The following is a 25,956-nucleotide window of genomic DNA, read 5'->3' as shown; positions in this document are numbered from 1 at the left end:
GTGCATCAAAGGGACTAGGGGGCGTGCTGACATTTGTTAGTTCTAGGGTGCAATATACTGTGACAGAGGTTGGCTCTTAGTTGGTGGCACACTGCGGTGGGCATCACACCAAGGTTACATGTCTGGTACATCAAGAGAATACCTAGTGGGGCCAGGGGGTTATACTGGCAGTAATTTTCCAACGGCGGGATTAAGAGGGCACGGGAAGGTTTGTGGTGATGGATGAGCTACAAGGCATGGTTCAGCCGGTTCACGCAGAGGACAGTGATCTCAGAGGAAGGGTGAGACGTTACATTTGTTTTGTTGCAATTACCTCTGGCTTAGGCGTGAGAATGGAGCTGCAAAGCTTTCCGACGCAGAGAGAAAAGGTGGGGGCCATGAGCGCGGTGTGTGCGGCGCTGCAAAAGGGGAGAGAAGCCTTTTCGTATTATCGCAGTGAGGCCTAGTCCAAAGATGGAGTCGGGGGGGTACACAAAATGGATGCCGGGTGTCTCTACAACAGTCCCACTTATGTCATCTTCAGCACGAGGGCTGGTCATGAGCATAATGGCTGTGGAAGCGTTCCCTACTGTTGGTCGAGCAAGTGATGCATTTTGAGCTGAATGCATGCGGTGGGGCCCAAATGGCCTGTCACTCCCACACAGTACCTAGATGACAGATCCTTTCTTGACATGAATAACTGCAACTATGTGTATTGCATGAGGTAAATTGTAGAGAAACTGTAAATACCGCTCCTGTGCTTGTGCTTACCTACAGCTTCCTTAAAGGTTAACATTTTTTATTGGGTTACACATATCTGATGGCTCCACCTGGAATGACCCCTATATTGATAAAGGGTAAACTACACCTTCACGACAAGGGGCTGGTTGGCATATTACTTGATGGGCGGCATGTCACTAAGAATTTTGGTAGGTTGTGTGAAGGCATCATGAAGCAAGATACAGACAACAGATTAAAAGTTCAAAACAAAATTATTTAATAACTCAAATGTCAGGAAGGTTGAAAGCCTATTTTGGCTTATGCTAAGGTTTGGTTTCCCTACCAGAATGAAACTAAAGAAAGTCTGATTTAGAAGGTTCAACTTAAAAGTCTGTGTCCAAAACCTATCCTTGCCCTCACAACTAAAGCTAAACAATGTGTAGGGGTGTCTATAATAAATGAAATTTTGATCAACAAGTTCTGAGCTTCTTCAAACTTTTAGCTTCCTTTTCAGCTCCCCTTCCCCAAGTTCAAGACAGTTCCACAAAACTCTAGAGATCTTTTTTTTCTGGAGATTACCTTTCTCAAGTTCAAAACAGTCCTTGGGGTTCCCTTCCTCAAGTTCAAGGCAATACAGCTCCAGCGAGAAGGGTCTTGAGGCTCCTGTCCTCAAGACAGCATTGCAGTTCATCAAGTCTCAGTTCCCTTCCCCAGAACTTCAAATTGCCAACCTGTACTTGGTTTCAATGTTTAATACAATTCCAGATCAACTCGGCATTCCTTCTGGATAAAACTTGCAGATGTGCGTTTTGTACTAACAATACCCTGAAGGGATCACCTTGCTAATAGGTGTTATCCTTTCTTCTTACAGAGTGTAGAGGGGTTTATGCCTTCAGGTAAGAAAGAACTGTCAAAGTTACTGCCTGGCGAGCTCTTATTGATCATTTTAATTATATTTGAGCTTGCCCCGTGAAACTTGTTACCACTCCAGTGATTATGGGAGAAGAGACCAGTAACAGCGCTGTATTCCTTTATAGGTTAGACCGTTGTATGAGCCAGTATACGAGCTCAGAAGTCATTTTTTACTTTTTACGTGTTATAGGTGAACAGATGAACAGTAAGTAGTATGAATTGTTTCACCACGAAAGACAGCTCAAAGCCCTGAAGATGGATATTAATTATCTTTGGCTAATTGAAAAACTTTGTGTTTGAGCTGACTGTTTATAAAAAGGACAAACTTGTATTTTTGTTAAGGAAAAGTGACCTGATACTCACTTTGGATTTGTTTAAAACACCAATTGAGTTTTGTTATTTGTAAATTGTGTAATGCCCACTTGCTCAGGCAGTAGGCAGGTTGGGTTACAAGAAATAAAAAAATAAAATACCGTTTTTTTAACACGTTTTTTTAAACAAGTGTTTAGTTGAACAAGTGTTTCTTTAGAAAAAGAGGTTTTTTTAACATGATTATTTTTAATATGAGTTCATCGAACATGTTGTGAAGATTTGGTTTTTGTGATGAGATTAATAGTTTTAGAATCCCTAAGAAAGACCAGGTCCATCCGTTAAAAGTGCAAGTGGGTTAACTGTTGGATGCAACAGGTTTCTTTGTGCATAATCCTTTACTAAAGCCACAACCTCTGAATTGGCAGAAACCTTTGAGTAACTGGTACAGCCAAATCAGTCTGTGCTGTCGTCTCACTGTCTCTGATTCAACATATTTACCAATAACTGAAAATCCTGGGACTTGAGGAATGGAAAGTGCACTCCTAAGAAGCTTATTTGGTTTAATTTGGTGTCTTTTTTTCAATGGTTGTAGATGCTACCTAGATTTCAGACTGTCACCTAAATCACTTAGCCATTCAAACCTGCTCGTGAGAGAAAAACACGCTGATGCCTGAATGTCATTCCCTAGGAAGCATAACATCTATCTGAAAACGTAGCCTTAAAAGGACTGTTTCCTCTGAGTCTTAGTATTAATCACATGCAACCTACATTCTGCATGAGTCGCATAGGGTTTCAAGGCACCAAAAAGTCCGGAACCGTCTGCACGTTGTTTCTGCTTTGCTTCCCACTGCATCACAGTCCTTTTGTGATCATGGTTCTCCTGAAAATTGAACAACCACCAATGGCATCTGCTGGCATCCCCCTTTTTTGACAAGTAACACATTGGTGAAATGTGGGTACTGTTTGTCGAGAGACTCTGTCCTTTTACCAGTGCCTTCCCACCATTTATAACTCTACTGCTGCTGGGGTAGAACTTCTGGCTGCCATTCCGCACTCTGTATTGAGGGATGAGGTTCATGGATGACGCAAGGAGGGAGGGATACAGGTTTTGTCACAAGGCGACATGAGATTCCAACATGCCAGTGAATATCTCCACAGAATGCAGTGGTAGAAATATTCTTTATTTCAGATTTCGCTATTTTTGGTTCTACATATATCACATTTTTAAAAAGTATAATTAAATTAAAACAAAACTGTTCAAAACATTTAACTCTCTTGCAGTGTAAAAACGTTACACAATTGAAAGCGTACATTAATAGTTTGCGCATTTCGATCCCAGGTACCTTTCATCATGGTATTCCAATAAAGGGAGCTTAACTCAGTCTGTTCCAGTACATTTGCATAGAGCTTATGGCTAATAACTAAAGCCACTTAATTGTCGGAGCCTAATGTCAATGTTTTGATGCTAGATCCTTCTATCCTTTTATCAAAATCAACCAAGAACCAGGACAATGTTCTTGGAACAAGGTTGCAGGTGTCCAATTGATTCTAAATGTGTGATTCTAGTTCTGATCTTACATGGTACTACAGTAGGGTATCCAGTGATTTCAGTGTAAAATATTGACTGCAGATATTTTTCAATTCAGAATATTGACTGCAAGATTATCCACCAACCATATATTAATATGAAAAAAGTGGTGACTTTGGGAAAGGAGGTATTGATCTGAAAGAGTTGGGGGTTGTTGGGGGGCTTACTGCAGGGGTCTGCCCCCACTACCCACATTACATTTACAGCTGTGAGAAGGTAACATATATGATGGTAAAAACACATGATACTCTACTGTAGTACTAGTTCTCTATGCTATTTGCATTGGCGTGAGAAGACCTCTTTCTACCACTATTGGGATCAGAGAAGCAACAACCTTTTGTGTAATGAACTGAAATCCTCTGGTCAAGGTAATTTATAGGCAGCTTCCCTTTATCAGGTATTTTTGTTTTGTTTATCCATGTGCTTAGTGATGTTAAGTGTGTGTTGTGCTGTGAGCTAAGCAGAAGTTACCCTAATTCAAGGGTAAAACCTTGTTACATTTGTTTCTACATGTTTTCATACATTTGTGTCTAAAAGTCTGCACTTTGTGCACTTTTGGTAGCTATGAACTCAAACAGTGTTTTTTCTTTTATTTGTATGAAGGTATCACTTTCCAGCCCCCACTCCCCTTCCCCACTTATGCATCTGTATCTTTATGTCGTTGTTAGATTTCGACCAAAAGTGCACAAACAAAATGCTGACTGTTAAAAAGACTTCTTTTAAAACACGCATTACGGTTACTTTGAATACATTCCTCCACCCTTCAGAAAATATATGTAGGCCATTGTTCTTTGTTTTGCAGTAGGCAGTTAAAAATCTGGCAATTGAAATGCTGAACATTTTACTGCATACTTTCTATTAGTAGAATGGTGAACAGTGTGGCATTTTAATCACCACACTTTTTACTGCATACCCAAAAGTCCTAATGATGGTCTTACTATTGACTTTCCCTCTAAAGTCCACTAGCAAGATGGGTTTAACTTATCCTGCTTTTTATTTTTTGTAAATGGAATCGAAATACCCTGGGACCAGAAGCCTCTGACTTTGTGCCTCGACAGCGGATTATCAAGTGGCCACCATACCCCTAGCGGGCAGTCAAGACTGCCGAGGAAGGAAAGAGTCCAATCTTTAGTCTGTTGAGGTTTTGACAGTCACTTTCCATCAGATCTTCTATAATTATCTCTTGGAAGACATGTTATTCAGCAGCTGGGCATTCAGAAGAGTAAAGCGGTAAGTGAGAAAGCCACCTGTGACAAGCTACACACCATTTTACAGGCGTTACTATTCCACATGCTCTAGGCCATTGTCCACCAAACACATACTTAATCTCAGGTCATGAGCATGATGTGTTTTGGAATCTCGTCATATTTTTGTAGCTGGTGGTGGCATTTCTCACTTTGTTTAACCTCTATTTGCTTCTACGGGTTCCTTATATCACCTATTGCTTATTACCCTATGGCCGATTATGATTGTGCTTGTCCATGTCGGTGTTATCTGCACGCAGTTTCATATTCTCGTGACCATGTGTTGGTGGTGGGACAGCAAAGCAAACAACTGTATTGTCACTTATTATTTAAAGTCGAAATAGTGTCATATTCCATAAGGCCATATTTAATTATGTCTGTATAGTTTTTATCTTCTGTGATCAGCGATCATTGTTAACCTGATCCCTATCAGGATGTTTGCGTCCATGACTTGTTCTGATTATGGAGTCTGCATCCAAAACTAGTTTCAGTGTGGGTAGGACACCTTTTGTGAGTGGGAGTTGGTGGTTTTTAGGGTATTGGAAAAAACCTAACATTTTACATTCTTAAGGAAGACATCGATCTCAAAATGTAATTCATTATCAAGAAATGAGACAATGGATTGTTGTCATCTGCTATGAAATCTGCGAATTTATTTTCTCAAAATCAAAACAAAATAAAAGGATGTTTTCAAAGATGGCAATCCATTACTCTAACCTAATTTGGATAGTCCACTGACAGCCTAGATATAATGTTTACATTTTCCAATTTTGGTTTTCAAACTTTGACCTCCTTCTCAGTCCTGTTATCTCTAAGCACATTCCATCGGCTACATCTACAGCCTACTTTCATGAAGGTGCTGCTATTTAATTACACATTTAACATACCTGTCCTGCACCTCTTTCACCAACAATGCTCCATTCCCTCAAACTACTTTAATCTATGGAGCAACGTACTGAATCCATGGTAACCACTTAAAACCTGAATGGCTTTATGGTTGCTCATTGTGGTGCCCTCCAGAAGTTTTGATCTTCAACTCCCATGATCCCTACCCAGCATAGTCGGTGGTGAAGGATCCTGAGAAATTGTAGGCCAAACCATCTGGAGGGCGGAAGAATGAGTAACCATGCAACACATTCTGCCAAAACACAAGAGCACTCCTGCATCCCACCACTTCCTCTTACCATGACTTCCAGAAAGCTTTCAAGCTTGACTGCCTAAATATCTCCCTCATCCCTCAGAATACTCTCTGCTGACTGCATCTTCCAAAATATACCTATATTGGATAACCCTGACATTTGGAAATTATCCTCTAACCACTCTAACAAGAGAAGTGTTGCACTTTGCATATCTGAATATCACCCTTCAATATGCTATCCTGGCAATCTACGTATGTTTGGTTATGATAAATAGATTTATTTGCCTTATGTGAGATGCCAACAAAAAGTGCATGGCCCGCACCTTTGAGGCCTGGTGTGAACTTGATAAATCCACATACATCAATACCATTCTGATGCCTCCGTGTATGACATGCCACAATTTTAATACCCACCCAACTAAGCATATGGAGGAGTCCTGTATTTCAGGACATGGAAACAGTGCAAGTTTAGTTTGACAACTTCCATAATTAAAGGAATGTAAAGATTCTATTTAATTAATCCGAGGAAGGACTACACATTATACTGAATATCTGTTTCGCTCCAATGTTCAAAGAGTTTCTCTTCCGCTCCCCCATAAGTCAGAGCAGATCCAGAAGATTCATGAGGCAAATCCTCAGTCCAGTTAGAGCTGCTGCTGGTGAGCAACTTCCTTTTTTGGTGTCATCAAGCCACTGGAAATGAGGTTGTTATTCATAGATTGTCTGGATACTGTCTTTGCCACTCTCCATAAAGGTCAATTTAGTGGCAATTTCTCCTTGTTTCGATTGATGCCGAACTAGAGTGGTGAATTTACTAATGTCTTGTTCGCACAAAGCATATGTATTTAAAGAAATCTGATTCAGATCGGCTTCACGTGGATCTGGAGGTCAACTCAATGGTTTAATTTCTTCCACTGCATTTTAAGTGGAACCGCTGAATGGGCTGACCAATGTCATGGATGGATGTTCTAAAAATGTCAGTTATGTGGGAGTTTTAAATGGCATTGAGAAGCAATGTATTGGAAGACGAACAGTCTTTCATGGAGTGGGTTCTGAGAACGGATCTTCAGAGTAAAGAATCTTGTGGGAATAGAGGTCTGCTCCTACGCAGCTTAATGTGACTGCTTGGAAGAGGCTGATTTTAATGGTTAAATGAAAATCAGTTTACGAAAAGGCACCTCCGCTTAGTATTATCTCACAGAAGGCTCCCACGTATTGTATCTTTTGGCACTTACAAGGGCACAGTAGGCTGAGTCGATCCCAGAATCAAATGTTCTAGGCAATGGCACTCCACCTTTGAAGAGTCGTAGAAAGCAATCGTTTCTGCTATGTTTTCATGTGATTGTTTATGCCAAATAGTGACACAAAACATGCAAAATCTCTGCTTGTGGTAGAAGACCATTCTAACCCAAACCAAAGAGATGTTTCCCTCAAGCTTTAGTTAATCTGTTTGCAAATGGGCATCTTCTTGGCAGACTTTTAGTTCCTTCCCTCCCGGCGTGCCCTCTAGGATTGTGTACCAGCAAGGAAAAGTGTAAGGAGCACACCAAAGAAGCTTTAAACACATTTCTTGGGCTGCTTGTTCTGCTGAGACCCATCAGGCAGGAACATGGATCAGACAAAGGCTTCCATCTCCAGCACAGCAATACCTCCCCCTGGATGGCGGCTCTTCATGCTTCCAAAGGGTCTGTAATCAGAAAGTGTACAAATAAGTGGTTTATTTTTCAACATTTGTTTGGTTTAGTGCATACATCAACATAGGCTTCTGTTTTAATTGCTTGTTTGGAACAAGAGACAAGAACACCATGGACGTGCCTTCCCTTGCTGCACGACTAGCTCACCTCCACTCCATGGTAGAGTTAACGTTATGCTCCTAGCTCGGTATGCTTCAGCCTCCCCACAACACTTAAGCATGCTACCAAGCCACTACTCTCCAGTAGTGCCACTGCCTGAGCTGGAAGTGCAGTAAACACACAGAGAAAGTCCACAACTCGCCTGTAGACCCAACATCATCCTGACTATTACTGGAGCCTGTGATTTGAAATGTTGGACATGGCTGCCAAAACTGTACTCAGTTCCGTTAGCCCCCCTATGTCAGCCAGTTATCTCGTGGAGCAGTACTTAAGTAGATTCTAAATCAAAAAAGGTGGTTTGAGATCAATACCACAGCCAAGTTCAGAAAAATATCTATGTTGCACAAAGCACGCCCGCCATCACCTTTTCACCCTAAACTTGCCTAAGGAATTGATCCACTTCGGGCTACACCTCACTTGTCAGCAGGTATTATTGTAATCTGATGAAGAGATGTAGCTTAGCCCCTACGTATCTAACACGTAACGTGCATGCTCACTAATTCAGGATCTCCGGAGCAAGGTGCCCTTTATGGAATAAAACCTGTAACTTCTGACACTCTGTGGAAATGCCTTCAGGAAGTCTAGTATGCAAAAACGTTTTCCAACCCAGAATCACACAATCACTCACCTACTGTTCATAAGAAGGCACTACCATTATGACCCTGTCAGATTGCCGCCAGTAGAAATAAATGTTCCCTTTTCACTAAAGTCCTGCTCAGAAGGGCAATCTATTAATGTCTGGGAGGGTTTTGCTGGTATTCGGCTCAATGGACACCCCAAGTGGCATTACAAAACGTTCTACCGGTACAAGTGTCATTGGCAATAGGCTGTGTTCTCCTCTTTGCAGAAGTGGAAATGTTTGGTAAGGCCTACATTGATTGAGGGTATTTCAAAGCTTTGGGCCCAGTACTATGAGCAATATACCTCCAATTTACATATAAACTTTGCAAAGCGGGTGTACCATAGATTAGGGAGGAGTGTGCAGCAAGGCCAGTAATGTAAGCAAGCTGGACACTTGTCACTAATAGGCCTTGTGCCTGGTGGTCTTTATGGAGAATGGGATGTATAGTTCCATCCATAGCCAAAGAAGAGTTTTTGAGGTAGGTTTGATGTGGTCTGTGAAATAATGATACTTGCTTCAGATTGTTGATCTTCATACCCCACCAGTACAACCTTCCTCTAAAGCTCCTCCTGGCTTCTAACCACCCATGGAACTTGGAACATACAAGGTTTAAGGTTTCAGGTTCCAAGAGGATGCCACGCACCTCCGTGCCTTGCATTGAAAAGTGACCCAAACTTTAATTATGGCACATTCTGTAACCAGATGATTGAGCAACAAGTAAATGAAATTGAATATAACACATAACAACTGAGTAAAGAATATGTACATGAAACATACTGTACATGTGGTGTGTACCACTTGTCTACTTTGTAATTTAAACATCAGTAGCTTAAATAACGTTACTTGGGTGAGTGTTCCTCTCAACTCACATATGAAATAAGGTTGAAGGGTTTTACGATATTCTCTTCTGGGTCTGCTAGTTACAGGATTGTTAACGCAATTATTTTTTTAACATTTCCACCTCTCATTATTTTCCTATCCTCCCACCAATCAACACAGATTTAATCATTTTACTCACTCTTATTTACATTCCATACTTTCCCATCAGAGGTTTTCACTGCTCCATGTAACACTTTCATACCTGATAGGTTGAGACCAACGTCTTCCCGTTTTTTTATTTCCTGGAGAATGTTTAATGCGCACTCATTTCCTGTCACAAAGTGTACTTTCTCTTGTCGCCTTATGCATGCCATAAACAAGGTTATTGCTTTCTCGTTTTGCCTGTTTGCTCTCGTGGACTACTTCCAGATTAATTTTACTTACACTGACCCTTCCTTTCCAGGCTGGATATATTCTTGTATTTGGTTTTCTACCTCTAGGCATTTCAAAAGGAGATATTACTGTGGTGGAAGGAGGAGTGAACCTGTAAGCCACCACAGCATCATCAACTGCCTTTTTCCAATGCCTTTCTTCTGGTATTGCACCATATATATACTTCTCTTAATAACACAATTAAATCGCTCAACCATCCCAATGGTCTCAGAATGGTATACAAAACTGGTGCAATGTTCTATGCCGTTGCCTATTAAAAATAGTTCAATTTATTTGGATACTAGCTGAATACGATTATCTGTCACTATTATAGAGGGGTAGTGTAGAGGAGCAGGTGGAGGCCTCTCCTCTAGTCCCCGCCCCTTTACCCCATCCTATTGGAGTTGCAGAAAAAGGGCTTCCATTGGGAATCCATGCGTGAGTTTATGTGACCTGTCTATGCCCTGTCAAATGTATGAAAGACGATGTGCACTCAAACATCCATTCAGAAGATATCCTCACGTTGAGTTAATGGAGGGAAGTTATCGAGAAGGATGTCAATTACCCAAATGGAAGGAAGCGGCTCTAAGAATCATGGATGAATGTTAAACAAGAATCTAATGACGATGATATGATGTCATAAAGGAGACATATAAGCCTCAGTCAAAACGATATGAAAATACTTAAAACTGACGATGTAACAGAGCACTAAGAGAAACATGTACTAAAGATGAAGTTATCATGAAAAACAAGAAAATTAAGTAATGTGCTGACCAATAACTGTAAATATGCTGTAACGCAAGGTAGAAGAAGCATATAGAAGCTTGCTTAAAAGGAGGTATAAATAACGTTTAGGATGGCTGTTGGATGAAAATGGACGACGGCTCATGTTGAAGAATAAACCCAGCTACTGCAAAAAACAAGCCTCACATTGTAAACTGAAGAATTGATGACAAAGCTGTTTTCATGTGCGGAATAACAGAGTACGTTGGCCTGAAGTCAAAAATGCTATTTGGAGAAATGGGTGTAAGGCACAGAGAGGGAGCAAATGAATAGAGCTTGTATGAGACCTATTTCTACAAAGATTGGAAGGGCAAGGACATTTGCTGATGCCAAGTATTGAACAACTAAAAAGCATATGTGAGATGGAGTGAGAACGTCTCTAAAGGCCAGAGAGGGTAATGACGGGGTAATGACACCCTGGTTAATTAAATCAAATAATAGAAATTGAGAGGCAGAAATTGACAAAATCATGGTCTCCTTACACTTGATGAAGAACTCAAAACAAAGGCTATTCATTAGAGCTTCAAGTTAAGATAGTGGTGTGCTCACACTCCCTCGAATGTCCTAGAACATCGAGCAGACTACGAGGCCAACTACAAACGATAGACCTTGGCTAAGGAACTGGTCGATGATATACAATGGACTAATTGGGAAAACAAAGAACAAATGGACTCCGACAGAGCCGAAAGTCCGAGGTTGGATAGGGTTGCCAACCAATCAAAAGGGCCTGCCATGTACTTTCTTATGCAATGTTGCAATTATTAGCCTGCTGCCATATTCTCTGCTATAATCAGTATGTAACATGCATAGAAGTAGCTCAGGGCATGTCCTGCAGACAAAGGCAGCCAATGAGATATTAACATTTATGTTATTCTATAAGTAAATATGTTCCCCTAACCCAAATCCCTCCCGGCGTTAGGTTTTTGTGAAATGCAACGTAGGATGAAGTCATGAATGACATACATGAGACTATATAAACTTTGTGGAAGCAAACTTTGAAGTGAAAAAAACAAGCATCTACTTTGATAGCTGTATTTCTCCCTGCTTTCTTTCATTGAGATTAAACCAGTGTTTTACCATCTTTCCTTGGGTCTGTCCGATTATTTGGTTTGTGATAATTATTGGTAATCCCATCTAGCACAATGAAGACGCTTCAAAGTACTAGAGCACATTTGGTAGTGGTGCGGATGGTTCAGGTCTAACGACCTAGATCTAGGCCCAGATCCAGACCCCGGGCAATAGTCCGCTCCTACCATTAGCCAGACGATCGCAGAGTTTCCAGCGGAGAGCGGAGCATAAAAGAAAAATCACATGATCAAGATTCGGGTTTACAGGTCCCCGTTTGATGAAATTCCTGTTCAGTCCCCACAAGCACCACAAGGACTGAAGGCAAACTGGTCAATTGTGGGAGAGCCGATGCCAAGGGACTCGAGCTGCATAACGGATGTGAGTAGAACATCGAGTATGGTAAAAAGCAAAAGGGGGCGGGATTGTGTTGTAATCTTTTAAGTAAATATATATATAAAGAGTAACTGGATTTTTTTTTAGGTGTTATAAAAAAAAGATGGATACCTTGATTTCACTTGCCCATGGGGGATGGAAAGAATACATGCCATAAGGAGTGTTAAGGGATTCCTGAGGCGTAAAGCCAATAAGAAGGGCGTGTATTTAGCTCCGAGACAGAGCCAAAAAGAGACGAGATACATTAACTAAGAATAGTAAAAGAAGACGTATGTTGGGGAAAAGCTTAAGTGTACATGTGTATGGGGAATAATATGTTTTTATAAAGTTGTATGCATTTTTAAACTGGTAGATCTAAAACAACAAACAAAACTAAATAAATAAAAGTGAGTTTTGGTATACCTTTTAAATAAAGGATTGACGTCAATCGGAAAGGTTAAAATCAGATGATATTAATATATAAATAAAGAAAAGAACTTTGAGATACTAAAAAACCAAGAACGTTATAAAAATAATTGATAAAAAGTGTAGGGGTGTAAAATGTTTTCAAAATATTATGATTCACGGATTATGAGCAGCGATTGATGGTGCTTGTTCAAAAGTATTAAAACAATATAGTTAGTCAAAACTAGGTAGGAGAATAATAGACTGGGTAATTATTGACAGTCTGAATTGACTTGTCATCATGGAAGATAGACCACGTTCACACTTATGCAGAACATTACTGAGACATACAGCTACAATTAGAAAGTACCATTCCGAATGGGTCAAGGGCATGACTAATAAATCACTTCTGTCCTGGCCTCAAGAGGATTAATTATTAAAATAAATATTGTGTCAAATGACGACATACATGCCACTCAAAAAGGTAAAAGTTAGAGAAAAGGTTGGCAGTTTTAGAACTCTGGAAAATGTATTAGAGTGCAAATGAAGATCTAATTGAGAGAGAGTGGATGCTTAACCAGAATAAAGGAGAAGATGTAACCCCTTCGGCTCCTATTTCTCTTCCTGAAAAGCAAGATGAAAAGTTGAAGAAAAGGGATTTTATCCTTTAAAGAAATTAAAGACAGCAGCGGGTTACGTTAGTCCAATATATGAGCCTCCTGCTTATAATAGTGAAGACACCTCGGAAGAGAGCGGAAATGGAGAACAACAACGTATATTAACACACAATGAAAACACAAAGCACAGTGAGAGTAAAGAAAGGCGGGGCAAACAAGTAGAGATAGAGGAAAAAGCAGGACAGAAGGAAACATAATCGATACATATTGCTCAAATTAGATGATCAGGCCTTTGCTGGAGTATGGGAAAGAGAGAAAAGGAGGAAGAGCGAGAGATAAGAGAAAAATATGGAAGAAGAGAGATTACACGAAGAAAGGAACAAAGAATGTAATCAAAGGGAGGAACAAAAAAGGTGTGAGATAAGAAAAGAGAAGGAAAGACAGGAAGAAGAGAAACAAAAAGAGGCAGAAGCCCAAAGATTGAAAGTACATAGGTTGCTACGAAGGTGAGAGGAAGGGGAATTAAGAAGAAGCAGGGAAGAAATGGATAGGAGTAGGGATCTCACAAAGTAAAATATTTATACAATTGAAAGAAGAAAGCGGGTCACAACAGCCCTGAAGGGATTTGCAAGGAATGCCATGATCACCATGGGTTGGTGGACAGGACACAGAAGACATAGAGCAGAGGCTTGGGAAACTATATAGGCAGATGAGGGATAAAGAAAGGTATGAGACTCAAGAGAACATTAGAAGTACCCGACTAAAGGGAACTGAAGGTAAATCAAAGGGCACTTTAATAGATGACCATCGAATGGTCGGTCTGCCTAAGTAGGTTAGAGCTTGACGATACAGAAGAAAACAGCCACATGAGCTGGGGAATAATGTCAGATGAAGAAGGAGAGGAGAATGAGAAGGTGAAGAAAGATGGTGCATGCAGATTTTCAAGGGAATCTAGCGTAGATAAAGGAGTAAAGTGGTCAGATTTAGCAGACCCCCATACCCCTTAGACAAAATACCAGAATCAACACCATATGTGGAACGACCGCAAGCGCGGTCATGTATTACAGGGAGTATGTTCCCATCATATATAAGTAGATAAAGAGCATTGCCAGGACTGAGACAAACCAGCTAGGACAACGCTGCTTGGAAAACAAGGAGCGTGGGTGGGTATGATCACAAACCAAGACTGTTGCAATTCCCACTATTAGAGAAAGGGGTAGGTCGACCACAATACACATCGTGGCCCCAGATGGATAAAGAGAATTTAAAGTGTACGCTCCTAAGTTTAACTTCGGGTGCAGGAAAATGGATTTCCGAACTAGAAAAAAGAACGTCAGGAGCGACTTTAGCTATAGGCAATATTAAAAGCCTATTATCACCCATCCTAGGGGAGAGAGCTGACGACGTGTGGAAAAGAACAGGATATCCTAAAGTCACTGCACAAAACACAATGCATGATGGAGCACCATTTAATTTAGTGTACAATATCCTGATACATCGGATATTGGGGCAATAATGACTAGGAAACTAGGGGAGACTGAAGCCCCTATTGCCTTTATTCAAGAGATTCAGGACAGATGGAATTTGGAAACGCATGAATTGTGAGACAAGACAGTAGCATTATTTTATCATATCTTGTGTCAAGGGCTGCCAGAACCGGTGCAGCATCAACTAAAGAAAAAGGTAGGAATGGAAACAAAGCCATGGCCAGAGATACAATGGGCGATTGTGCACTATTGTAGAATTTTAAGGGAGAAAGACAAAAAGGAAGTAGAGGGAAGAAAACAGGAATAGTCGAAGTTAGTGCAGACATTTATTTTTTTATTTTTATAGGCTTTATTTGGTTTATAATTTACAAACCTTTTGCCTTTATCATTACAGTAAAAGTTATAAGAAAGAAAATGAATTCTAATTAGTTACAAGTCAAGAACAAGGAAAAAAGAATGAATAAGGCAGAAAGACAAAGGTAAGCAAAACAAAAGTCGTTAATTCTTTATTTCACCCATAGTATGTTTGGTAATTTTGGTTGGAGACTGGTCGATTATGAAATTGTTCATTTTCTTTAAAATTGCCAGCAGCAGTTTCACCAATGCTAATGTCAATCGCAATCAATGTCCTCTTAGTAGTTCTAGCCACCAATATTCTGGCATTCTGCACAGATAAATATTGGTAATCCCTGAAATTAGTTGGATTCTTATTCCATCCATGTTTCAATGATTCTTTTATCTCCTCATCTTGACATAATCTGCATTTTTGAGGGTATTTGGATCTTGCATTGATGATTTCACCAGTGGGGAATAAATTCAACATGAACCTCAAGTATTGATCTCTAATAATGCATTCAGGAAGATTTCCACATATTTTGGTAAGGTGTTTAATTTTCTACTTTCAAAAAAGGTCTTCTATATAATTTTAACTTTTTGTCTTTCATTTTGTGTGTTAATCCAATCCATTGTGTAGAGCTTCTTCTTGATCTTATCAGAGTTCTCCATCAGTGTTTCGTCGGTTTCATCTAGATCTACAAAGATTGCCTGACATATTGTTTTCCATACAAATAATGTTTGGTTGTTACTTTTTGTAAGTGCTTTTCTTATAGCTGAGAATCCACTATTTTCAGGTGGATCAATGCATTTATGATACAATGCTAGTGATTTCCATGTTACTATCGCTTTTAATGAGGTTAACCCTAATTCCATATGCAGGGCTTGAATTGGCGTGCTAGACGGAATTCGCAACACTCGTTTCAAGAATAGCCCTTCAATGACTGTCCAACTGTGAGATCGAAATATTAACACTGTTTCAGCGCTGTATGTCAGTATAGGGATCGCTTTAAGCCGGTAGAAGGTTATCAGCGGTTTGAGGGAGAACTTACAATATCGTTTTAACATAATTCTGCCTTGACTAGCAAGGTTTGTCGCTTTTGCCTTTAATGATTCCAGTCTTGGGTTATCGATCTTGCTGGTATTGAGACACACACCTAGATATGAAAATGCTGAAACTTGTAGAATCTTTTCTCCATTTATATACCAGCTATTGTTTTTTTCTTCCCTTCTGTCTTCTTAAGTGTTCTCCAAATACCATCACTCTGGATTAGAGTGGATTACTTTTTAATCCATTGGCTTGGACATAGCTTTGCAGTGCGTCCAAATGGCATTGTAGTCCTACTGGAGTTTGGTCCAGCAGGACTACGTCATCAGCGTACAGGAGGCGACTTATTTCAAAGCCACCGATTTTAGGCGGAAAGCTTCTGATGCAATCGAATGCTTGATCAATGTCCGAATGGGCAGCCTTATTTTAGCCCCTTGTTTGTAACAATTGGTTTAGTCAACGACCCCAGTTGGTCTAATCGTATCTGTATTGTGGTGTTCGAATACAGCTCTTGGGTTGCGTGAAGAATTGGGAGTGGACACCCCCACTGCTTCAATTTATTCCACAGTTTAGGTCTATCAACTGAGTCAAAAGCTTCAGTGAGGTCGATGAATGCTAGAAAGATTTTTTTCCCTTTAGATCGTTCAGTTTGAGCCTTCAAGATATTGATTATGAAAAGATTTAAGGAGGTACCCACTCCTTTCACAAATCCACTTTGCCAACTATCACGATGATCGGATCCAATGCTCCACCTGCTCAGTGCTTTCACAAGAAAAGATGCAAACATCTTCCCCACCACATCTAGTAGCGCTATGGGCCGATAGTTGGTTGGTATAATTCTTATACCTTTTTTAAATACTGGGATTATTACAGCTGTTTTCCAAAATTTTAGGATTTTCTGGTTTTGGATTACTTGCTGGAATAACAGCGTTCTAATTTCGACCCATTGGTCAGGATACTCTTTGAGCAGGGCATTTGTGAGCCCATCGGGGCCTGGGGTTCTGGATTTGTTCAATTTAGTCATTGCTTTTCTTACAGACTTATAGTTGATTTGAAATATGTTCCAGCTTTCTCAATCCTCGTTTTGATCAAAAATCAACTGGGAATCGGGATCATAGAATTTTGAGAAGTAGCCAATCCAAGTTGCAGCTGTAATGGGATTTGACTTCAACACGTCTTGTGTGGTATCTAAGTTGTTTATCATCGACCATATTTGAGCAGAATTTTTTGACTTGATGTTGTTTAGCATCTGTTCTGCATCGTTTTGAATTATCGCTCTTTGATGGATTTTCCTCCAATTTCTATATTTTTGTTTGATTTTAGTTTTATGTATTCGTCGCTGAGTGGGCTCTATGTATTTTAGAGCTTGTAACTCCTTGTTCATTTTCTTTTTTTGATCCGCAATTACGTGATTGTAACTGTGTCTATGTACAAATCTTGGTTTGTTAGCACATTCATTTCTTGTTTCAAACACCTTTAAAAGGGCTATAAATATGTCTTTGTCAGCAGATGTTATTTGCACTTTTGTGGTTATTGACGCTTTAAGGTTTTTGCATAGATGTGTTAACTGAGCAGATGTTATTCATAGTCTGTTGCGTCCTGGCGTTACATCAGGCTGAGCAGTGTAAAGACCCACTACGTTCTCGATTTGACATGCCCAGGTCATCTCCAAGAGATTGTGATCACTTTGGAGTTTCTCCACCACTTGCATGGTAATTGAGTATTTCATTACATTTTCTGATATACAAATGCAATCTAAGATTTAGTTGTTTCTTCCCCCTCCAAGTTGCTGATCCTGGTTTGTCGTCAGATTGGTGGTCGTGAGAAGTCTTATATTTCTTTTGAGTCATTATTCGTCTCCAAGTTATGCCTCTGTCTGGCTGCAGTTGGTATTACAGGGTCTTCTTCAGTGTCGTATCCTTCGCTGTTCCAACAGAGAGCGTTCACGTCACCACAGATGATGATATGGGGATTCTTCAGTTGTTCCCTGAATTTGTCCACATACAGTGCTATTGTTTCCGGGAAATTGCTTAAGGTCTTTATTGCTGGATCCAGTACAAGTTTAGAATGATTATAGTTATTGTTTGTTTAGTGTCAGCCATAAACAAGTTTCCCACTAACGATTGTATATGTGGATTCGGATGATTTATTTGCAGTGATTCAACTGTACTGTGTTTTTGATAGCAATAAGGAGACCCGAAGTTGGTCTACCTCATGGCCTCTTAGGAGCCGGATTAAAAAATACTGAGCAGCCATCAACAATTGGAGAGGTTTGTAACCACGTCTCCTGTAGACAAATAATGTCCTGTGTTAGTTTTGCTGGGCCTTCGCTAGTAGTCAAATGGGTAAATCCTCTTGTATTACAGCTTGCTATCGTCAAGGATGGACTCTTTTTTTGTGGTAAATTCTATGCATTATTCATGTTGGTAGCACAAACCGGCAAGCCATTTCCAATGCTCTGCGGTTCCTTTTTCTACGGTCAGTGTGTTAGAGACCATGTTCGGGCGTCTTGACAATTCTTCTTGGGCATCGCTCGGCTTCTACATTTGGTCTTTTGGATAAGATCTGGTAGTTGTGTCGTTATGGTTCCATGATTCCTTCTGCGACTGCTTTGGAACGTACTTCACTTTTAATGGAGGATTGACAGGATTGATTTGCTCTTTTAGTTCAGTTAAGTCAAAGCCCATTGGTCTCAGGTTCCGGACTTCTTCCAGTAAAAGATGTTTAGTGAGTGTACTGGTTAAGTGAATAATCACTTTATCTGTTCTATCATCTGCAGCAAATTTGATCGTTGTCAGATCTTGGGTCATTAGCAACCTTAATGCAGGAAGATGATGAAATAATCTGATGACATTAGCTCAGTTCAAAATCAGACCGTCATCTTCTGTGATGATCCGCTCTAATAGTATGCGGAACGTTGGTTATACTCGTTTTACTGGGTTTGCCGGCAGAGTGCCCCCAATTTGGGGTTCATTGATCACATCTTGAGCTTTTCTTCTTTTCGTGATTCGCAGGGGAGAGATCACATAACTATCAATTACTGATGATGTTTGTTGCACGTAGTGAGTGCTCCTGCGCTCGTTGGTGCTGCTGCTAATCAGTTTAGGGGGCAGGTTCCTTTGTTTTTCACTTATTTGAACAGGTTCGAATTCTTCTTGTGTAATTGTCAGTAGCTAAACATGTACTACAGCTTTGTGTTTGTTTGCCCCTAAGCAGGAGCTGTTATTCATACGAGCTGATGTTTGTGTGGCAGCCACTGCATCACCAGTGTTTAGGTATGGGCTTCGCCTGATGCTGTTGATGTACGAGCCGCGGCCCTACTGGCCTCTTTGTCCACCTTGGTTTGCGAGGTTCATCAGGATCCACTTCCGATTCTGATGATTCAGGGTCGCACGATGAGTTTGCATTCATGGATTCTAAATCAGACTTCTCTGATTTCGTAATTGAGTAAGTCGATAGATCCATTAAATCGTTTTCTAAGATGTCGGCAACTTGTATAGTCTCAATCGTTTTGGTTAGTTGTCACTTGTGGTTTATAATTTTTATCATGTCCAAATAAGGGAAAGAGTGGGCACTACTTCGTTAGTTAATTGGGTAGTCTATACTCGGTGAGGTATTTAGTCCTGTCGCCAGATCCCTCCCCGTTGCTTAGGGAGGTAAAAAATGTTAATATGATATTTGACTGGTTAATTGTCACCAGTCTACTGGAAGGACTCGTGTGGATATCCCACTAAATTTCTTCTTATTTACTTTGTATAGAAGTTGTCTTTTCGTATTTGATTTCTTCAATAATTCTTGAGAAAATCTTGATAATTCCGGTGAATTTATGGTAAAAATATTTTTATTCAATCATTTGTATTTTTGTGAGGCCTTTAGCAAACATTATACTGTTCAATGCATTTCGGTCAATAATAGACCTTCATCAGGAACTGTTAATAGTAAAGAAAAGAATAATTAACTAAAGTTTTTGTGTAATTTTGTATTAACAAAGAGATAATCATGTATTCTAAATTGTAACTATACACATTATGGAAAAAGTACCTGTGTAAAACGTTGCTTCAAATCTTTGGCCTGATTTACTATTTTTCCTTATTGGTAATTCCAATTTCTCTTCACTCAAGCACATTTGTTTACGTTAGCCGTTGCATGTCTTTTAATATCACTTCTTTGACTTCCTGGTAATATAAATAATAACCAAAATATATTCAAACCTTAACAAATAACATATATGAATTATTCTGTTGGTTAAAGTTCACCCTCCCCACAGGGGGAGTCTTACCTGTTGTGTAGACCAAGGTAATAGCATCCGGGCACCTCGCTCGCGTGAAACCGCGATGCTGGTTGTCCCGTTTGCTTTTATATTGAAAAAATGGCGCCGGCACACAACGCAGTGACGTCATCAACGTGATGACGTCATCGCGCGCCGGCGGCCATTTTGAATTAGTCAAAAATCGTTGTTGGATGATTGTAAATGGTTATATTCATGTGTGAAGCTCTTTAAATAAATAAAGCCTTCTCATTGCTAAACTCTAAGGGAACTTCCTAAGATCCAACATACTTGATAATTCAATATAAAAATAAACATAAATTAAAGACATGATCTAGTAGCTATATAAACTATAGTTGCTCCATTCAAAGTAATGCGTATGTTTCCAAAATTATTAGAGCACGACAATATACATTTGATCTTTTTCAATGTGAACTGCTACTAATATAAATGAGTTGCTTGCTTATTAGAGCTCTATTGCCATATAATCCAGTCTTCAACACACATTATTGAACATATTATAGTTGACAACATACTTACGTTCTAGAATGCAAGGTATAATTTCAACTTTATAATTGCCTTTAAAGAAAACATGCTCTAATAATTTTGGAAACATACGCATTACTTTGAATGGAGCAACTATAGTTTATATAGCTACTAGATCATGTCTTTAATTTATGTTTATTTTTATATTGAATTATCAAGTATGTTGGATCTTAGGAAGTTCCCTTAGAGTTTAGCAATGAGAAGGCTTTATTTATTTAAAGAGCTTCACACATGAATATAACCATTTACAATCATCCAACAACGATTTTTGACTAATTCAAAATGGCCGCCGGCGCGCGATGACGTCATCACGTTGATGACGTCACTGCGTTGTGTGCCGGCGCCATTTTTTCAATATAAAAGCAAACGGGACAACCAGCATCGCGGTTTCACGCGAGCGAGGTGCCCGGATGCTATTACCTTGGTCTACACAACAGGTAAGACTCCCCCTGTGGGGAGGGTGAACTTTAACCAACAGAATAATTCATATATGTTATTTGTTAAGGTTTGAATATATTTTGGTTATTATTTATATTACCAGGAAGTCAAAGAAGTGATATTAAAAGACATGCAACGGCTAACGTAAACAAATGTGCTTGAGTGACGAGAAATTGGAATTACCAATAAGGAAAAATAGTAAATCAGGCCAAAGATTTGAAGCAACGTTTTACACAGGTACTTTTTCCATAATGTGTATAGTTACAATTTAGAATACATGATTATCTCTTTGTTAATACAAAATTACACAAAAACTTTAGTTAATTATTCTTTTCTTTACTATTAACAGTTCCTGATGAAGGTCTATTATTGACCGAAATGCATTGAACAGTATAATGTTTGCTAAAGGCCTCACAAAAATACAAATGATTGAATAAAAATATTTTTACCATAAATTCACCGGAATTATCAAGATTTTCTCAAGAATTATTGAAGAAATCAAATACGAAAAGACAACTTCTATACAAAGTAAATAAGAAGAAATTTAGTGGGATATCCACACGAGTCCTTCCAGTAGACTGGTGACAATTAACCAGTCAAATATCATATTATAATTTTTATCATGCATATTTGAAGATCCTATAGGTTGAATAGGCAAAGTGATATTTTTGATAGACATTTTGCTTCCGTTTGCGTCACTTTAGAAAAGTTGGTCTTTATTTGCTTTCACGAGATTTCTGACTGCTGATTGGTTAGGAAGGAGTGCCACTTTCAAATTTGTTTGCGTGATATTATCAGGTAGGTTAATATTTGTTTGTGATATAAGTTGTGCTGATATCCAGCTCCAACTCATTGGGAGTGACTTCGTATTTGTAGTATTCTGATGTTTGTCCGTATTTGTGAGGCAGCTGTTATGGTCCATAGTAATCAACGTTTCCAAAAGTAGCTGATCAGAAATTTCCAGGTCAACGGTATTCATGTTACATGCTGGCTCAGAAACCTTCATTTGTTGGGTCGGATAAATTCTTTTTTCAACTGTATGAAGTTTCTTTCATTTGGAATTTAACTAATGGAAGGCTTGATCTGAAGGTATTTTACTTTGTGGCTTGAAAGGCATGGGTATCCATGTATTAGATATGTTGCCACGTTTGCAAAGAATATAGCAGCACGTTGTTTGTGTAACGAGACATTGTGTTTTCTTTTAAGTTCAGATATAGCAATTTGTTTTGCCCTTCTATCCGGCGTGTCGTTACTGATAATTGTCAGTGGTGGGGTGCAGAGCATGGACTAAAGAGATATTGATTGTGTGTTTGCGAGTGTGTCTAAGTGAAGCAGTGTTGCGCGGTAGGGACTGCCTCAATTAGGCAAAACGCTCTGTCAGCGTCTCCCACATCAATCTCGGGAACGCTGTTGCCAACAGGGTCGCGGTCACACGTCAAACACCGGGGGCCCGCGGCAGCCGCGCCACTTCTGGACAACTCCTCAAGGCCTGCAACAGGGGCCATGACTGCCCGTGGACTCTCACTTTCGCTCTCACAGGCGCCGTGGCACCGGGGCCTCGTCTCCATAAGTGAGTTTGTTAATACGTTTGTTTTCTGGGGGAGAGACATCAGGCTTTTGGCATAGATCATGTTTGCAGCGATATTGGTGGCGTTGTTCAATGTGCCCTTTTCTTGCATGCTGTTCTCAGTATTCTCAGTGTGAAAATGCGTAGTTTGACATGACGTGGCCAAAGTTTGTAAAGTGATGATGTGAGAACGAGTCGTTGACGTAATATCAACATCTACAATAAATGGTGGCAAACAAGTGGCTTATCTTGAAAGTCTAAAGCGGCGGGGGACACGGCTGATATACACAACATTTGCTCCACTATGTTTGAAACAGGTAAATCATTGTGTGCAAGGTCAACTTGTGCCTCACACTGTGTATTACATGATGATATGAAGCTTGGTAATTGAACATCAAAAGTTGCACAAGTTTGTTTTTCCTCTTCTGCGTGTTGATTAACAGTTAGTATAACAGGGGTTGTAGTCCTAGCATCTGATAACATCATGGGGTGAAGGGCGAGATTTGAGAGTTGGTTCAATAAGATTCAAGCAAAATGGCAAGATAGGGGGCTCACCGCTCTTAGGTCTGCAGGACTGCAAGACTGCCCACCTCTGTCTGCGACCTCTCTGCGTTATGCAAGCTGGGTTTAAGCACCTCATCTTCACCAACAAGTAACAAGTGTAGAAAGACTCCAATGGCAGCCACACAAGTCTCTCACCTGCAAGACTGCCCACCTCTGTCGAGCTCCGTCCGTAAGAAAAAAATATCAAAATATACCTTAGAAAGAGCGATGTTGACAAATAATGAGGGAGCAGCGGCACAAACCGTGCAGTTGCCACAGCAGAATAATGCGGCATACGTGAAGGATTGGACTGGGTATCATTTTATGTCAAGAGGCAGAGGGTATGGGCCTCAGTGAAGAGAAAGAGGTTGATTTCAAAACCCTCAAGAAAAGGGAGGATTTAATGGTGGACAGTCACTGCAATGTTGGGGCTGTGGTAAATTAGGACATTGGCATGCAGCAACAGAATTGGCAATCTCCAAGAGGGGGGATGGGATATGCTCCACAGTATAAAGCAGATTCACAAGGGTATTACGCCCAAGATTACACGCAGACTCAGATGTATGCACCACAAGCACAACAAATACAGATTCCAATACAGATGCAGCCGCCACAGGGGCAACAACGGCATCAGATGCAACAGGCACTGATACATATTCCAATGCAACAGACAGGGTACATCACAATGGCCTATAGACACGGGGCCACGCAAGTGGCTACACCCATATCGGGTGAGTATGACTGTGGTGAGAAGAAATCCTTTTACCAGTATGGACGGGGGGTGAATGTATATCCACAACAGGACAGCCCACAGAAAGACCTGATGTGTTCAGTGCTATCTGTAACACCGGATCCCAGAGAGGAACCAAGGGTCAAGGTGATGATAGGAGGCAAGATGTTTTAATTTCTTGTGGATACTGGAGCAACATGTAGCTGTGTCCATGGGGGAAAATATCCAATGTCAGGTCTTGTCATGAAAGCGCAGGTATTTTCTGGGGTGCCAAATTTAGTTCCTTTTACAGACCAGGGACCCATTTCTATAGGTGAACACAACATGTGTATTGTGAGAAACCTGAAGGTGTCTCCCTAGCTAGTCCCTGAGGATCTGTCATCCAGGTGGCCAGGACACGGCCATCGCTATTGGATCCAGTTCCTGGGGGTGGACCAGTGAGGGGGGGATCACCTGGATCGGAGGTCCTTGGGGAGTGGGAGTGTGACATTGACGGGTGAGATGCGGTATCCCCCTTCTTTTTGCACCTTTTCTCCATCCTACCACATAAGATATTCCAAAACCCTGCCGACACAAACGCTTTCGCACAACACGAAAGACAACAGACTAACACCAGAGCCATTTACCTGACATGTCCCAATACAAGGGTCAAGCAAAGTCGGGCAATTGACCAGAATCACTTGCACCGGATAGCCCTTTCCCTTCCCCACAGGGATAAAAGGTGGAGCACGAAAGCACAGGACGTGCTGAGAAGGCTCGAGTGTTTGCTGTGCTCCAAAGTCCCACTTTGTTCCATGCTAAAAGCGTGGGGAAGAGAGACCCCTGGCAATCACATCCTGACTTATTATTTATGAACACTTTTTCCTTTATTGAAAACCCTGTCCCACACTCTTTATGTAATTAGTTGTAAGGATTTGGCAATATTTATTTTTTAGTATAGTCCCTTTTATTTTGACACAACGCCACAAGGGGTGCCTTATTTTCGTTTGATGGTCAATGCTTGCTCCAATATTAGGTTTAGGTTAGGCATTTTTCCACCATGTGTTTACAGTTTAATAAACACCCTTGAATTGTGATCACTTGTGTCTGTCTTTACTGTTGCCATCATGAGTTCCTTACAGTATGCCATTGTTATGGTCTATGCAAATGCCAGTAAAAATATTAGGACGCGACTTGATGACAAAACTGAACATGACAATATCTTTCACTGACAAAGGAATAGTGTGTTCCACTCCATGAATACATTGTGTAAATGTTAGGGAGTTCATATTAGCATTTACACGAAGAAAAGCTCTATGAGGAATACCTATAGATGAGGAAGTGTTTTTGTATGGAGTGACTTTTTTATTATCATGGTTGCCTAAATTGATTGTCAAGATGTTGAGGATACCTGCTACATTTTTGTTCAGGCCAGAGGTTTCTATGGATAATGAGGAAGGGCAGATTATCCCTTTAGAACTAGAAATAGCAATATTAAGGGAAGAAAGGGTGATGCTTCCTGGGACAGATGATGAGAGAGGAGGATGGAGAACATTGATAGCCCACCATCAAGGATACAGGTTGACAGATTTGACTGATGAGGATCTGTTTAGGAATGACGGTTAAAGTAAGGAGACAATGTTCTTCATAAACCTCACTTATTGGATTAAGATAGAGGATTTAGACCAGGGGCGCAGGGAAACATGGCCGCCTGAACTTTGGCATCTGCTCCCCCCAGGAAAGAAGATGAGGAAGAGCGGTTCCCACCTGCCCACACACCGGTAAGTGGCGGAAAACGGTGCCGGAAGGAGGCGCGAGCCCCCAAACAAAGTGAGGAAGCATAACTCGGCCCCAGCACAGATAATTACCTGGCAGCCCAGTGAGGGGAGTGGCGCGGCCCTGCTGTACTCTCGGACGGTGAGTGGCCCCGTCTCCCCGGAAGAGGTCCGGACACCGGCGTGGGAAGGTGCATGCCCCAAAAGGCCCTCCCCAAGTCAGAGGAACGAGAAGGAAGAGAGGCCTGCTGCGAGATGTTACTGCAGCGGAACCAGCACCTGCAGACACCGTGATCGAGGAGGAGGAGCAGGCAGTGAGAGAGGGCAGCCCGGGCTTCCGAGGAGCATTCTGGCATGGGGCAACTCCGGACCGGTGCAC

At 40.6% G+C, this 25,956-nt stretch overlaps 1 protein-coding gene across 1 annotated transcript in view; it reads right to left on the bottom strand.

The window, feature by feature from the left end:
• Window positions 1-3,083: 3,083 nt before the first annotated feature.
• LOC138471738 (kelch-like protein diablo) overlaps window positions 3,084-25,956 on the bottom strand; it is a 188,735-nt gene continuing 165,862 nt past the window's right edge. Inside the window, exon 8 of the mRNA XM_069609537.1 lies at window positions 3,084-7,580. Within this exon, the coding sequence (XP_069465638.1) occupies window positions 7,508-7,580 (73 nt within the window). The 3' untranslated portion in view covers window positions 3,084-7,507. The remainder of the gene's footprint in view (window positions 7,581-25,956) is intronic.

The sequence above is a fragment of the Ambystoma mexicanum genome, chromosome 8 (assembly GCF_040938575.1).
Source record: "Ambystoma mexicanum isolate Mex_15411 chromosome 8, UKY_AmexF1_1, whole genome shotgun sequence".
Lineage (NCBI taxonomy): Eukaryota > Metazoa > Chordata > Amphibia > Caudata > Ambystomatidae > Ambystoma > Ambystoma mexicanum.
Note: the sequence above shows the minus strand (reverse complement) of the source record. Positions and strands in the feature narration are given on the sequence as shown.